Genomic DNA, 13,817 nt, shown 5'->3' with positions numbered 1-13,817 from the left:
TTACATTAACAAAAGTTATTTATAGCATTTCACAAGGATGTACAACTGAGTGCATGGTCGACATTTATAAAATTAACACATTCATACAAGTTTCAATCAGAATGCACCAATAAGAGTTGGTCTCTCAGATGTTTGATCTATAACCTAGGTGCAGGACGAGTCCGTGGAGCATCCCACTCGGTTACAATGTGGTTTCGGGTAATCTGTTTGAGTGAGGTACAACCACTTAATGCCATGGTTAGCTCAAACTCATCACGTAACATTTGAAGCACTTTCTTTACTCCAGCTTCTCCTTCAGCAGCCAATGAAAAGACCACAGGTCGCCCAATCTGGAGTTCACAAGTCAATTGTTCGTTATATTTGAGTACAACCCCGACAATGCAATAGAATAAAGTTATGAAGGTAATAGTTAATCACTTGTGTACTTACAAATATGCCAGAAGCTCCAAGTGCCAAGGCCTTGAAAACATCTGTACCACGTCGTACACCACCGTCCAAGAATACAGGTACACGTCCTTGTGCAGCTTTCACAACCTGAAGTAAGATTTATAGGAAGATCTCAGATGGAGGATGGGTTAAATTTCTAATTACTTATCAAAGGCCTGAGGGGGTTTGACCCAAAGCATCTACCAATGAACTGGTCACGTCATTTTGGGTCATGTTTTGTTTCAAACGCTTAGAATTAAATTAGGTGATGGGTCAAATGGGTAAAGTCACCTGTACGGAAAAAAAAAAAAGAAACTTGAGACTACCTGACCCATTACCCAACCGACCAACCAGCCCAAGATCTCTGTAAAAAGTATGAATAAAAGTACCTCCTCTAAAGCCATGATAGTTGCAGGGACATAGTCAAGTTGACGAGCTCCATGATTGGATACAATAATTCCCGCAGCTCCAGCTTGAATAGCTAACCTTGCTGTAGTATCAAACACACCAGGAAAAACAGTTAAGCTTTAACTAACCTGAAATTGAACAAATTGAGGTGGCTATTTCTTCCATTATGCTTATGTATATGTTGGTTTGAGTTGTTATCTCAAACGGGTCAAAACTAAAAAGGAGACTGGTCAAGCACCCGAACTGACCAGAATCCATTACCCAACACTACCATCTTTCCGCCTCTAAGGAGAACTTTATACAACGGTTCAGATTTTACTTACTATCCTCAGCAGTGATCACACCCTTCACAAGGATTGGCATTGTAGTGATTGTTTGAAGCCATTGCACATCCTGCAACCATATTCTATCCATCATTAATATGATCATCTGTTTTAGATTACCTCACAAACGACCAACCATTGCACACATGACAGAAAAACAATGTATTTCGCTGCAGGAAATCATGCCAAACAGCAACGACCACAAAATGGCTGCTGGTGAATTGTGAATTTGGCAAAGAAAAATCGTTCTAAATATGTCACAATGTACTAGTTGACTTTTGGAAGGGAAAACTCCTGGTAGCTCAACTAAACATACCTTCCAGCTCAAAGTTCGGTCAATCTGACCAGCAACATAAGAAGCTAATCCAGAGTCATTAGCCTGCATTTTTCATTATGTCAGGAGGGAATGCTGAAAGAATTACTGTTTGAAACCTATTAAATCTGTATGTCGTATTATTTACTCACTTCATCCATCTTGCCAAGGTCCAGACCCTCAAAGTTCTTCAGTGTCAAAAATGGGGGTAAAGTAAACCTGTTTTTGATGTCAGCTTCTCGACGTCCTAGTCGCGGTGTGTCAACTGTTAGAGCTATGGCTTTGAACCCGGCTCGTTCAGCTCTTCTCACAAGTTGAGCCACAACATTGCGGTCCTTGTACACCTGAATGTGGGGAAGTAAAGTCAAAGCTCCATACAGAAGGAAGATGGATGAATAAAATCATGAAAAAGAAAACAATGGCTCACATAAAGCTGGAAGAAGCGGATCCCAGGTCCTGTTGATGCAACCTCCTCAACACTTGATGTTGCCCATGATGACAGCGTCTACAACATGAAACATTGGTAACTCGTAAAAGATATGTCAGATGTCCTAAAAAATCAATCAGTAAGGAGGTGTTCGGGTTTTGCATTTTTAAACAGATATCTGGTTCATTATCACTTTAAATGGTATAAACACGTTCGACCATTTTATAACTAACAGTTATTTGGTTTTGTTTATCTGATATCATACAATCACCTTCAAAACGCACATTTAGACACCCTTTAAAAACCAAAAGACTGTTTAGAAAATGGGATCATGGTCATATGTGATATGTGTTACCCTAAACCAGAGTACTTGTTAGTTTGGCGCCCGAAAACAGTCTAAAGCAAAGTTTGATTACTAACCATAATAGTCCCGGCTGCAGATGCAGCTCTAGCTGTTGCATATTCACCTGCAACAAGGATATAGACCATTCATTCTGAACTTGACCCACAATGACAGTATATAATACCACCACTTAAGAATAATATCAACTTAGCTATGATCTTAATTATGCGACTGGAAAACTGTGTATTGTTGATCTATATGCACAAGGGGATTTGTATAATGATGATAAAACTTGTTTACCTTCAGGGTGAGCCATCTTTTGCATAGCCGTTGGGGCAATCATTATGGGCATAGATATTTTGAAACCCAAAATGGTTGTGGTCATGTCAATCTTGCTCACATCAATAAGAATACGGGGCCTAAACCTGTTTCAATATCATAACAAAACCTTTCATTAGTCACAAATGTATATAGCAACCAATCCAAATACAAAAGTCAAGAATCGAAGTACACAAGGCTTACAGAATTCTTCCAAAAGCATTTCTGTTCTCTTCTAGCGTCCATTGGTCCTCAGCACCGGATGCATAGTAGTCATAGACCATCTTTGGCAACTTCTCCTTGGCAATTGCCTGGTACTCGGTCACATTCGTAACCTCCATTTTGCTTGCTTATTTCCTTCAACAAACTCTTGACCACCATGTAAAATACACAAGTGAGACCTCCAAGTTTAAACTCTTTTTCGGACCAACACAATGATCACTATTTATATATAGTTGTCTGACTTTGTTCCATTACCCGAATAATACATAAACAAAAAAACATGCAAAGGTGGATGGCTGGTTGGGTAATTTTACACTGATCTAAGTAATCCGTTTTTGTACGGTTAGTCCTGCTTGTTTCTTCCGTTCGGGTTACATATATGATCCAAAAAATCCCATGTATTATTGCATACACCTTAATTTACTTTAATATGTTTTGATGATTATGTAAAGTGTTAGAGTTTGTGGATACCATTTTCTTCATAAACAGTTTTTGCAATACAAAATACATGTCCAAACTATAAAGCTACATACAATAGATATAACCAACTTACATGGACATACATACAGAATCTGAATCAAGAGTACTAAAATTTTGCAAAGTAAATATACTCACAACATTCTCAACATATAAAGATTGACCTTTATGCAACAATAATAATATGGGACTTAGGCCTAGATAATAGCAAGAGCATACCTCCTATGTAGTTTTGTATATTCTTGTTTCTATTGCATGCAGAGAACAAGAACCAAGTGAGATAACAAGTATAGATAAGTAACAAAAAAAGTTATAGTATATGTTTATATATATATATAAGAAATACAATAGAAGACAATGACTGATTATAGATAAAAAGTGATTGAAATGGATGAAGACAAGAAAATGGGATGAGTGATTGGAGGTTAGAAATGAAAGCCTAATCCAAGGGAAAGTTGGTTTTCCTTCACATGATTCATTTTGTGTTTTATGGTTTTTATTCATTATTATCATCATCCTTCTATATATCTTCTTCATACTCAAAGTTATCAAAATATAGATGTCTAGTTTCTAAATATAGAAGTGAGATAGAGTAGAAAGAAGGAAAACCATGGTGTCAAGCTTTCTTGGTTTTGTTTGATGACTATGAAAAATTGTTGACGTGTATTATGATTGGTTTTTTTTCAGTATCGACTTGAATGCTATTACAGGGGTAAATAAAAGCTTTTATATGGATTATAGATATAGATATAGATATAGATATAGAGGGGTAAAAACATTTAAATTTTATTATTTTTTTGGGGGATATCAACCCCTTTGGTTCTTCTAATGTTCCGTTCCTGATTAAAAGGTATATTTAATGAATTTATTGATAGAGTTTCAACTATTTATTAAATCAACTAATCTAATTGATATTACGTCATGATTTTAATGAGTGAAAATGGTCATGTTGAATCAATATGAAATGTGCAATTTTTTATATACAAATAAATATTAATATTAATATATATATTAAAAACAAAGTACGGAAATGCGTGTAAAAAATAGTAACGGGCCATTTTATTTGTTTGGGCCCATTTTCATTTTCTTAATGGGCTAACTTCATTTTATTTTGGACCCATCTTATATTCTTAACTTTGGGCTTGACAAATTATGTTTTGATTTTTTTAATTCCTTCTAATTTGTTTACAAATATCACTTATTTTAATTGCATATTATCATTTTTTAAGTTTGTAACATTTTTAAGATTATCTCATGTTATTACAAGTGAATTATTACATAGTATATATACAGATAACAATTGGTGTATATTTTAAATATATACACTTAACCATCTCCGAAAAATTTGTTTGCAATACTTATTAGTTTCAATGTTATTTCGGTTGATGTTTTATTATTATGGATTATTTTTGTTTCACTTTTCTATTTTCAATGATTTGAGAAGTTAGATTTAATTATGTTTGTATTTTTATTTTAAAAATTCTACTTTTATATTTATTATCTTTTAGAATTTATATAATATATTAATCTGTAATAAAATTTTACTGTCGATTTTTTCTAATTTATAATTGTTTACTCATTAAAAAATCAATATTAACTCAGGTTTTGAGCTATATAATGTTTCTAAAAGCATGTAATAATTTTTATACAGTACGGAACACAATAAATATAATGTCTCCCGGGGCAACGTCCGGGTAACGTATCTCGTTTTATATAAAATGGTATAAAACATGTTCTATATACTTGAATTTGGCTAGTAAGACTAATCTAATTGATATTACGTCATGATTTTAATGAGTGAAAGTGGTCATGTTGAATCAATATGAAACGTGCAATTTTTTATATCCAAATAAATATTAATATTTTATATAAAATGTTATAAAACATGTTCTATATACTTGAATTTGGCTAGTACGTAAAATAAGTTAGATTTTGAGTCTTAATACCTCGACAGTGTATGAAGATATTAAGATGCAGACAGTCTCATCCCTACCACAACGATGTAAGGAGACTGCTTCAAAATTATATTTAAATGATAAAAAAAGACCTTCAGCCTTTGTATAGGCTGAGGATCGAATCTTTGACCTTTATTATCAAAGACAAAAATGTTAACTGTTTGATTTAATCATGCTACTTTATATTTGAAATTGACTAAAACATAAATTGTTGGTAATTGACATAGACCAAACAATGAAATAAAATATCGTTATCTATATATATATATCATACATTAAGCATGTGTTTGACGGCAAAGCCATTCACCAGCTACGCCATTTGCTTCACGTATAATTTAAAATTTATGAATTTTATTCTTGAATCAGAATTACGCCATAATTCCAAAACTTTTAACACCCCATGCACTTTTGGTAGTTTTACATTTAATTGTGTGTTTAATTTTAATTGAAATTAAGATTAAAGGGATATAAGAGTATTTTAGACATTTTTTAATTTAAAGTATTAGAAATCAAACATATATTTTCTAAGAATCTTTACTCTAATCTATACTACCTAATCAAGTAAATGACTCTTTTTTCCCCCTTAACCTTTAAGCCTTTCAAAAACCAAAAATATCATCTTTATGACTTTATAAACTAATTTAAATATCTATACCTATTTATCTACAGTACCCTTAATGAAATAATTTACAATGTAAAGCATTCAACCCTTAAAATAACTAAACGGTCACCTTTAACATCTATTACTTTTACATTCGCCACCACTGTTGCCCCCACCACCGTCACCGTCACCGCTGCCGACACTACCGCCGCCACATGTTGCCACCACCCCCGCCACTCGTCATTGCCGCCACTACCCCCACTGCCGGCCCGTTACGTGAGCATAAGTGTAGTATAAAACAAATTATCCCTTCTTCCTTTAAGCAATTCAGATTTTGAAATGACCATATTACCTCTATTCTTTATTCATTATTTTAAACATATTTACCTAATACACCTATAATACCCTTTATAAAAAAATTTACTATAAGATTTTCCAATTCTAACTATACTAACCTCTACTTTTATATCAATTCATTTTACATTCACAACCACACTACCAGCTCTGCCGCTCATTGTCGTCACCACACCGACAACGCTATCACCATTGTCATCGTTTATATAAAAAAGTTTGGGACGGAAATTATAGAGTTAGGCATACCATTGGACATTTGAACATTATTTAAATTCTAGCAGTTATTTCCGAAAATATATATAGTAGAAATTTTATTTTATTTTTCTCATTTCGTGCATTAAAGGGGAAGAAGAAAAACGTACCAGATCCGATTGATTTCCCACCGACGTGCAAAAGTGCAAAACTTACATACAAAAAGTCTCAAAATACAAGCAAAGCATAAGCAAATCTTCCCGTCACTCTTGGCTTTTTTACCCCATTTTTCTTCTCTTTTCTCCATTTTAATTTCTTTCGAATATATTTACATTCATTCATTATATCAAAACTTGCTTACGTAAATATACACTCTCTAAGATAAAAAGAAAAAAAAAAACAAACACGAAATTACTGTTTAGCTTAGGAAAATGGCAGATCAAAGTAGTAACAGCAATAGCAATTCATCATCATCAGTAACAAAAAAGGAAGGATTTAAGACGTATTCATATATCCTTCTTTACATCGCTCTTTCCAGCGGTCAGATCTTCTTCAATAAGGTGCCTTTTTCACATTTCCTCTATTTTATTGTTATGTATTTGTTTAATCACTTTTAGGCATTAGCAATGTGTAATATTTTTTTTTTTAATTATTATTAATTTTTATACTATATTATAAAGCAGATTCCTTCCAGATTTTAAACATTTTCAACATTGAGTTGAAATTTTCAATATTGATTTTAAGTACATCCCAAAATACCCCTCTCATCTATTCTATATTTATCTAAAATAACCATAATACCATTTTTCTCTACTCAAATCTCAACCAATCATCTTTTTTCTCTCTCCTCCATAAATCATTTATTCCTCCAATTCATTCAAAAATCTCAAAAATCATACGTCGATAAATTATAAAAATTGTATGGGTGTTCTTAAAATTTCATGCTCTTTCATTAGAGATGTCATTTGATATACTTTCGACGAATTTTTAAATCCGAGGGCGGAGGTCGTAGGCATTTGACTATCACACTCTCTGACCTAGCCATCACCCTCACCATCTCACCGCCGCAACGCGCGGGTACTTACTCTCGTTTTTATATAGGCTCCATATTAGTATTCAAAGTCAACTTAAGCTGGAAATACTTGTTATGTACATACATTTTCTATTTGGTAGACTTATATATAATAAATATATTTCTTAAGAGAAACACAGAATATATTAAGGCAGCCTACCAATTAGTCATTGTATATGTAGGTTTTTAGTGACTTTAATTTGTTTTCTGCCAGTGCTATAATAGTATAATGTCGATTTTAAGGATTAGGAGAGTTTTTTTACATTCAATCTTTGAACGTTAAAACAAAGTACATGTTTGGTGAAACTTTCGTGACATTAGTAGGGATGCCTGGGTATCGTCGTCGTTCTTTCATGATCAATATTTGCTTCAGAGAAAAAAGAATGATCTATCTTACATGGTAAATTGCAATATCGATTTGTTGTGGAGATAGATATTCTTGCAATTAGGAGTCACCCAAATAGCAATACTATGTCCCAATCCAGATATTAGTGTCATACAGTGAAGTAGAAAGGAAATAATAGAAAAGAGTCTGGAGGGGAAAGAGACATTTCTTCTCATAGTTAGTGTGTACTTAACCTGTCGATCAACTGACTGTTCATACCCTTTCATGTCCAAATGTCACATCTAGATCTCCAAACTTGACATCTCTCTTGCCCTTTTTGTTAATTTAAATCAGGGCTTCCCTGCTTTTGCAACATTTTTGTGTATCAGTACTTTTTTCTAATGTGAAAGTGTGTTGTGTAACTTGTATTCGGTAAGTTTCTTTTTCTTGATTTTTGAAGCTTTTATCACTTGGACTTCATATTATTTGGTTTTTTCAACCATGTTGATGCAGTGGGTTTTATCATCGAAGGAGATAAACTTTCCTTATCCACTTGGCTTGACGCTACTTCATATGATGTTTTCCTCTGTTCTCTGTTTTGTACTTACGAAAGTTCTCAAGGTAATAACATACTTGTGCCATATCTAGACTACCTAAGCATCTTACATTGCTTATGCAATTTGTAACAAAATTTACATTTCTCTGCAGATTCTAAAAGTCGAGGAAGGAATGACTCTTGAAATGTAAGCATTAACTATGTTTTTTTCTATTTGGTATATGAAGTCAATGATATCCATTTGTAGGGTGTGTTTGGACATGTGTTTAAAACTGTGTTTTTTTAGTATAGAGCAATCAGTATTAAATGATTAGGTGTAAGAAAATGTGCTGTGGGGAAGTGTTTGATCTTTGATGTGCTTCTGTTCTAATTTTTTTGAAGTTATAGTAACCAGATCTGCTTACGTAAAACTTAAATTTTGGCTTCAAACTGGACACTCATAATCAAAATTGTTTTATTTGAACTGATCATTGCGACTTGAAGTTGGAATAGTCGATAAAGCACATCTAAACACCTTCTAGTAGCTTGATTAATCATACAACTATAGTATGGTCTAAGAAATAAATATGATGAAAGAACCACAAATCAATAAGGATGTAATTATCTGGAGGTTCCACGTTCGAATCCTAGGAGCAAATAAATATACCCCTTGTGGTGACGAAGGTTCACCTGAATTCAGGCTATCTGTAAAGCAGGTGTCACCTTAAAATTACTCGGCTCACAAAGTGGGTCGGATACCTAGATTAAAGAAAACTATGCCAGACGGGTTTGCTAATTGACACCATTCTGGCTCTTTTGCTGTATACTTGGGTGTCAAATAGGTCATTATATATTTCTTTTTCTTTCTGTGGCTCACTTTTTGTATGGATAATTATCGATTACAGATACACTACATCAGTCATTCCAATTGGTGCAATGTTTGCAATGACTCTTTGGCTTGGAAATACTGCATACCTCTATATATCTGTTTCATTTGCTCAGATGTTGAAAGCAGTCAGTAAGTATATATAATACTTTGATTGATCTCAGTCGTATATGCAATTAACTTCAAAGATTTCAGAGAGAACATTGGTTTTTCTATTAGCCACACATGGAAAGAGTTGATTTGAGTTTGTCAGCTCTAAAGGAAACGGGTTGAATGGCGGCGGACTGGTCAAGTTGAATAAAAGTTCCTTAAAACGCAATTCAACAATAAAAACCCAATAACTAATGAACAAATGTTTTTCAAGTGTGTTGACACTGCTTGTTATTGGGTACCTGTGTTTCAAGTCAACCCAACCGGCCTGTTTGACACAAACCTCTTCTTACCTGTTACTTAACCCTCGTGACCCGCCTATTTTGCCACTTTTAGTCAAGGCTAATCAAATGGAATTACATAGCAATAACATGTGCTGTTCTGATGTGTAGTGCCAGTAGCCGTTTTCATCCTTGGTGTAGCAGCTGGACTTGAAGCAATGAGCATCAGGATGCTTCTCATAATGTCTGTGATAAGTTTTGGAGTACTAGTGGCCTCTTATGGGGAAATCAACATAAACTGGATCGGTGTGGTTTACCAAATGGGAGGTGTTGTTGGAGAAGCTTTGAGACTTATATTTATGGAGATTTTGGTTAAAAGAAAGGGTCTGAAATTGAACCCAATATCCATGATGTATTACGTCAGTCCTTGCAGGCATGTACTTCTAATTCTAGCACGAGAAAGTATAGAGGTGGCAGTTCGACCCTTTTATGTATAAAAATGGGTCGATTTTGTTGGATTTTTATAACTCAAACAGTCCCAATCAGTCAGTGTGGAAGCTGGCCAAAGTCTGTTTTTAATGCATACAACTCTCATAAGTTGTTTCTATCCAACGATTAAGATTATTAGTGCATAACTATTGTTTTTGTAATCTTAATTAATGCATTGGTTATACATAAAAAATGGGAACAATGTATTTGCGGGACAAACTGAACTGGCCTGTTTCAACCTGACCTGTGGCTGTTTTTACCTTTGACCCAACCCCTGGGACCTGCCTGTCTAGCCACCTCTAAAAATATAGTATTCTCTCTTTCCGGCCACCATTCCATTTTTACATACAAATATTTTCTGTCCATGTGAACAGAATCTTGATTCGCTGTGCAGCGCTCTGTGTTTGTTAATTCCATGGATCTTTTTGGAGAAGCCAAAGATGGATGCACAGGGGACGTGGAGCTTTCAGCCTCTTGTGCTAATACTCAACTCCCTTTGTACTTTTGCTCTGAATCTTTCAGTTTTCCTTGTGATTCAACATACGAGTGCTCTGACAATTCGTGTAGCGGGAGTTGTGAAGGACTGGGTGGTGGTCTTATTGTCGGCTCTCCTCTTTGCTGATACAAAGCTAACCTTGATAAATATCTTTGGATATGCAATAGGTAATATTCTGTAGCTTCTTTATTTGCTTCTTTCTTTTTCTCATTAATTATGAATATTCTTATTAGCATCATAGGCTTTGGTAAGGTACACCTTTTAAGTATTTTAGAAGCCAACAAGATATTTACATTGTGGAAATGTAACTGTTGATGCAGCCATTGGTGGTGTAGCAGCATACAATAACTTCAAGTTGAAAAAGGAAGCCACTCGAGCTGCTATCCCTGATCATCCAAATACCTCATCTTCTTCCCCAAAAACATCCATACCAACAGCTTTTTCCTCCAAAACATCTACTCAGTAGATAAGGCTTTTGTTCACAGAGTGATTACTTGTATACTTCAATATTAAAGATGAGGCTGAAAGGAAGTCATCTTCAGTTGGAGTAGGGAATAGTAGAAGAAACTGTATTTGGCGAAGTGTACATCTGGTATAGCATGCAAAGAATTCCCCAAATTTGAATTATTTACAGTATGTAAATTAGTATGCCCGTTAGATGTCATGAACTTGTATTTGATTCTTTTGTGCACTCTAGAAGTGCCTGGTTCAATTGATAATGCTCATGTTGTAGAATTTGACATCTTGAAATTGGTTTTGTGATATCTAAAGTTATTTGTTATAGTAAAAGGTTGTTACTGCTTTAGCTTCTGTATTCCTTTAATGAGAGTGATATGAGCAATTATAAAACAAATGTTATACCCATTTGTAGTAGGGTGTTATGATTGTTGATAGAAGTGTGTTGATCAGTAACTGTTGTAGTTGCCAATAAAAGCATTGCTTAAAATGCATGCAAATTTGAATGACTGTAAACACAGTTGCTCTATAACTATATCTACAATCTTCAAGATACTAGTATGTATGAAGCTTGAATCCCTAAAAACCTTTTTGATTCAATTCACACACTTTAGCATTTTTCATTAATGACATGCATGTATTAGGCCTCTCCCAACGCTTTCGTCTTCATCTTTTCTTCACCTCGTCACCAGGGGAAGCTGTTGGCACAGCCACGTCTTCATTGTTTGTCAAAGCCACCACCACCTGTCGCCGCCGCCACCCGTCACTGCCACCACTGCACCACCGCCATTACCATCATCACCACTGTATCGCTACGGTATATGTCTAGTTTAGAATTATATAGTGAACAAGACTTGTAGACTTCAAAGCTCTAGTTCACTCTACAATGGAAAAACTATAATAAGTGGGTCATCACATCTCATTTGCAAGAGCACACTGCTAAATGTGAGTATACTATGAGGTGACGAACGTTAATCTCTCTACTAGTCTATCAGATATTGTTATAAATCATCAAATCACTAAAAAGTTATTAGAGAATCAAAAGAGTGAAAACTTATAAAAACAAGAAACATTTTATCTACGATTTTCACATTGCAAGAGTATCATGCTAATCATATTATCCAAATAAATTACTATATTAGTATTTATATTAATTTTTATAGAAAATATCTCGGTAATTTACACTTTTTGTTTTCCATCAATAATTTACTCATTTTGATCTTAAATACTTAATTTATATTTATTTCTATCTCAAACACATATTAATTAGTTATAAGTTCCACATTTGTTGTAACTAAAAGTCCCTTTGCCACTGGATCTAACGAGATTAAGTATCTAATGTACAAGTGCGGAAATTCTTATACAAAAGCAATCAACAACACGAACATGAATATGAATAAACTGGAACCGTATATTACTTGGGTAAATGCAATTACAAGTAATACACCAGGTTTGGAATACGAAAGTATGAAAAACAAAATGACGGGAATATTAACCTTAAACATAAGGTTTAATCTCTATTTATACTAAAACTTAATGGACTTGACGGACCTCGAATTTCACGGACCGAGCCCAACTCGACCTTGACTAGGTCGAGCTCGACCAAGTCAACGTGTTGACCAATTCGAGCTTGACCAGGTCGAGCTCGACCAAGTCAACGTGTTGACCAATTCGAGGTTGACTTTATTATACGCGAAAACTTAACGTTTATTACAAGTACATATTCAATAGACTCAAGACAAAACTTCTATAATGATGTTGTCACCCGAAAATGCACCAACAGACTCCCCCTTGACATCAGCATTTAGAAGTTTTCATCGATCTTCAAAGTCTTCACTTGTAATGCATGGAAATAGTAACAGAAATGCCCAGTCAAGCACTCCTTGACTATTGCTATCACTTATGACAATCATTAGTTAAAAAATCTGCAATCAACAAATTTTCGTTAACTAATAATATTATGTCCTCTTTTGGTAAGACTTGATCTTTATGCGCTGCACACTGATCTTCAAACTGCAAAATCTCTGTATCCTTATGACAATTAACAAATCCAATACTCAGATTGTAATTCTCCCCTTGAACAATAACATCCAAATTAAGCTCCAAGCAATATTATCATGCTAAACATCATCACTTTAAAGTAATACTGACATCATTGCCTCCTCATGCAATTCGGATATCATCACTTCAGACATTATGCAAAATATCATCGCTCAATCTATTTTGATCTTCAAGCTTAACCGACATATGTTAAAGAAGTTGAATCTCCAACAATCAGCATCGAGTTTAATCAACTCTCACAATGATAAGAAATTCTGTAACTTGAATTTCAGATATGCAGTACTCACAAGATCCATGTCTTCAACCAATAGTGTCTGACTTTGTCTTGTATCTTCATGAATTCACCAATCACCTAAAGTCTTTCATATCAAATCTCCCCCTCAAGGTAAGCATCTCCAAAATACATAGAGAACCACTTAATCTGCAACCTCTTCACTAGTCACCGGATTAATCATCTCTACATCATTGGCATTAAATAAAGGTTTGATTTTCAATTACTCGGCTACAAATGATTAACTTTATCACAAAAGCTTTTCGACAAAATCCCAAACACATGTTAAGCAAAGATCATGAATTACTCGGATTTTCAATCACGGTCTTCAATCTTCATCTGATTCATTTGAATCACCTAATCTTAAATCAGGCGCATTTGATCCAAAAACTAGGTCGGACACATGTCACACAGATTCAAAACCAAAAAGATACCATGACTAAACCCTGTCGAAACACCATGATCTTCATTGCTACGAACATCCAAGAATTTTGCA

At 34.4% G+C, this 13,817-nt stretch overlaps 2 protein-coding genes across 2 annotated transcripts; one reads left to right on the top strand and one right to left on the bottom strand.

The window, feature by feature from the left end:
• Window positions 1-3,582, bottom strand: LOC122591230 ((S)-2-hydroxy-acid oxidase GLO1). The gene is made up of 11 exons (XM_043763461.1): window positions 3,477-3,582; window positions 2,763-2,927; window positions 2,541-2,665; window positions 2,318-2,364; window positions 1,898-1,975; window positions 1,623-1,814; window positions 1,474-1,536; window positions 1,158-1,227; window positions 816-916; window positions 430-534; window positions 1-329 (listed from the first exon to the last, which is right to left on the bottom strand). Exons 2-11 carry the CDS (start codon window positions 2,897-2,899, stop codon window positions 138-140), a joined length of 1,110 nt encoding a protein of 369 aa, XP_043619396.1. The 5' UTR covers window positions 2,900-2,927; window positions 3,477-3,582; the 3' UTR covers window positions 1-137.
• A 2,932-nt stretch (window positions 3,583-6,514) lies between these two features.
• Window positions 6,515-11,336, top strand: LOC122591231 (probable sugar phosphate/phosphate translocator At3g14410). Its single transcript, XM_043763462.1, has 7 exons — window positions 6,515-6,919; window positions 8,270-8,377; window positions 8,465-8,499; window positions 9,197-9,309; window positions 9,720-9,981; window positions 10,432-10,700; window positions 10,854-11,336. Exons 1-7 carry the CDS (start codon window positions 6,791-6,793, stop codon window positions 10,997-10,999), a joined length of 1,062 nt encoding a protein of 353 aa, XP_043619397.1. The 5' UTR covers window positions 6,515-6,790; the 3' UTR covers window positions 11,000-11,336.
• The last annotated feature ends 2,481 nt before the right edge of the window (window positions 11,337-13,817 follow it).

Source organism: Erigeron canadensis, chromosome 3, assembly GCF_010389155.1.
Source record: "Erigeron canadensis isolate Cc75 chromosome 3, C_canadensis_v1, whole genome shotgun sequence".
Lineage (NCBI taxonomy): Eukaryota > Viridiplantae > Streptophyta > Magnoliopsida > Asterales > Asteraceae > Erigeron > Erigeron canadensis.
The sequence above is the reverse complement of the archived record's forward strand: the minus strand, read 5'-3'. Positions and strand labels throughout refer to the sequence as shown.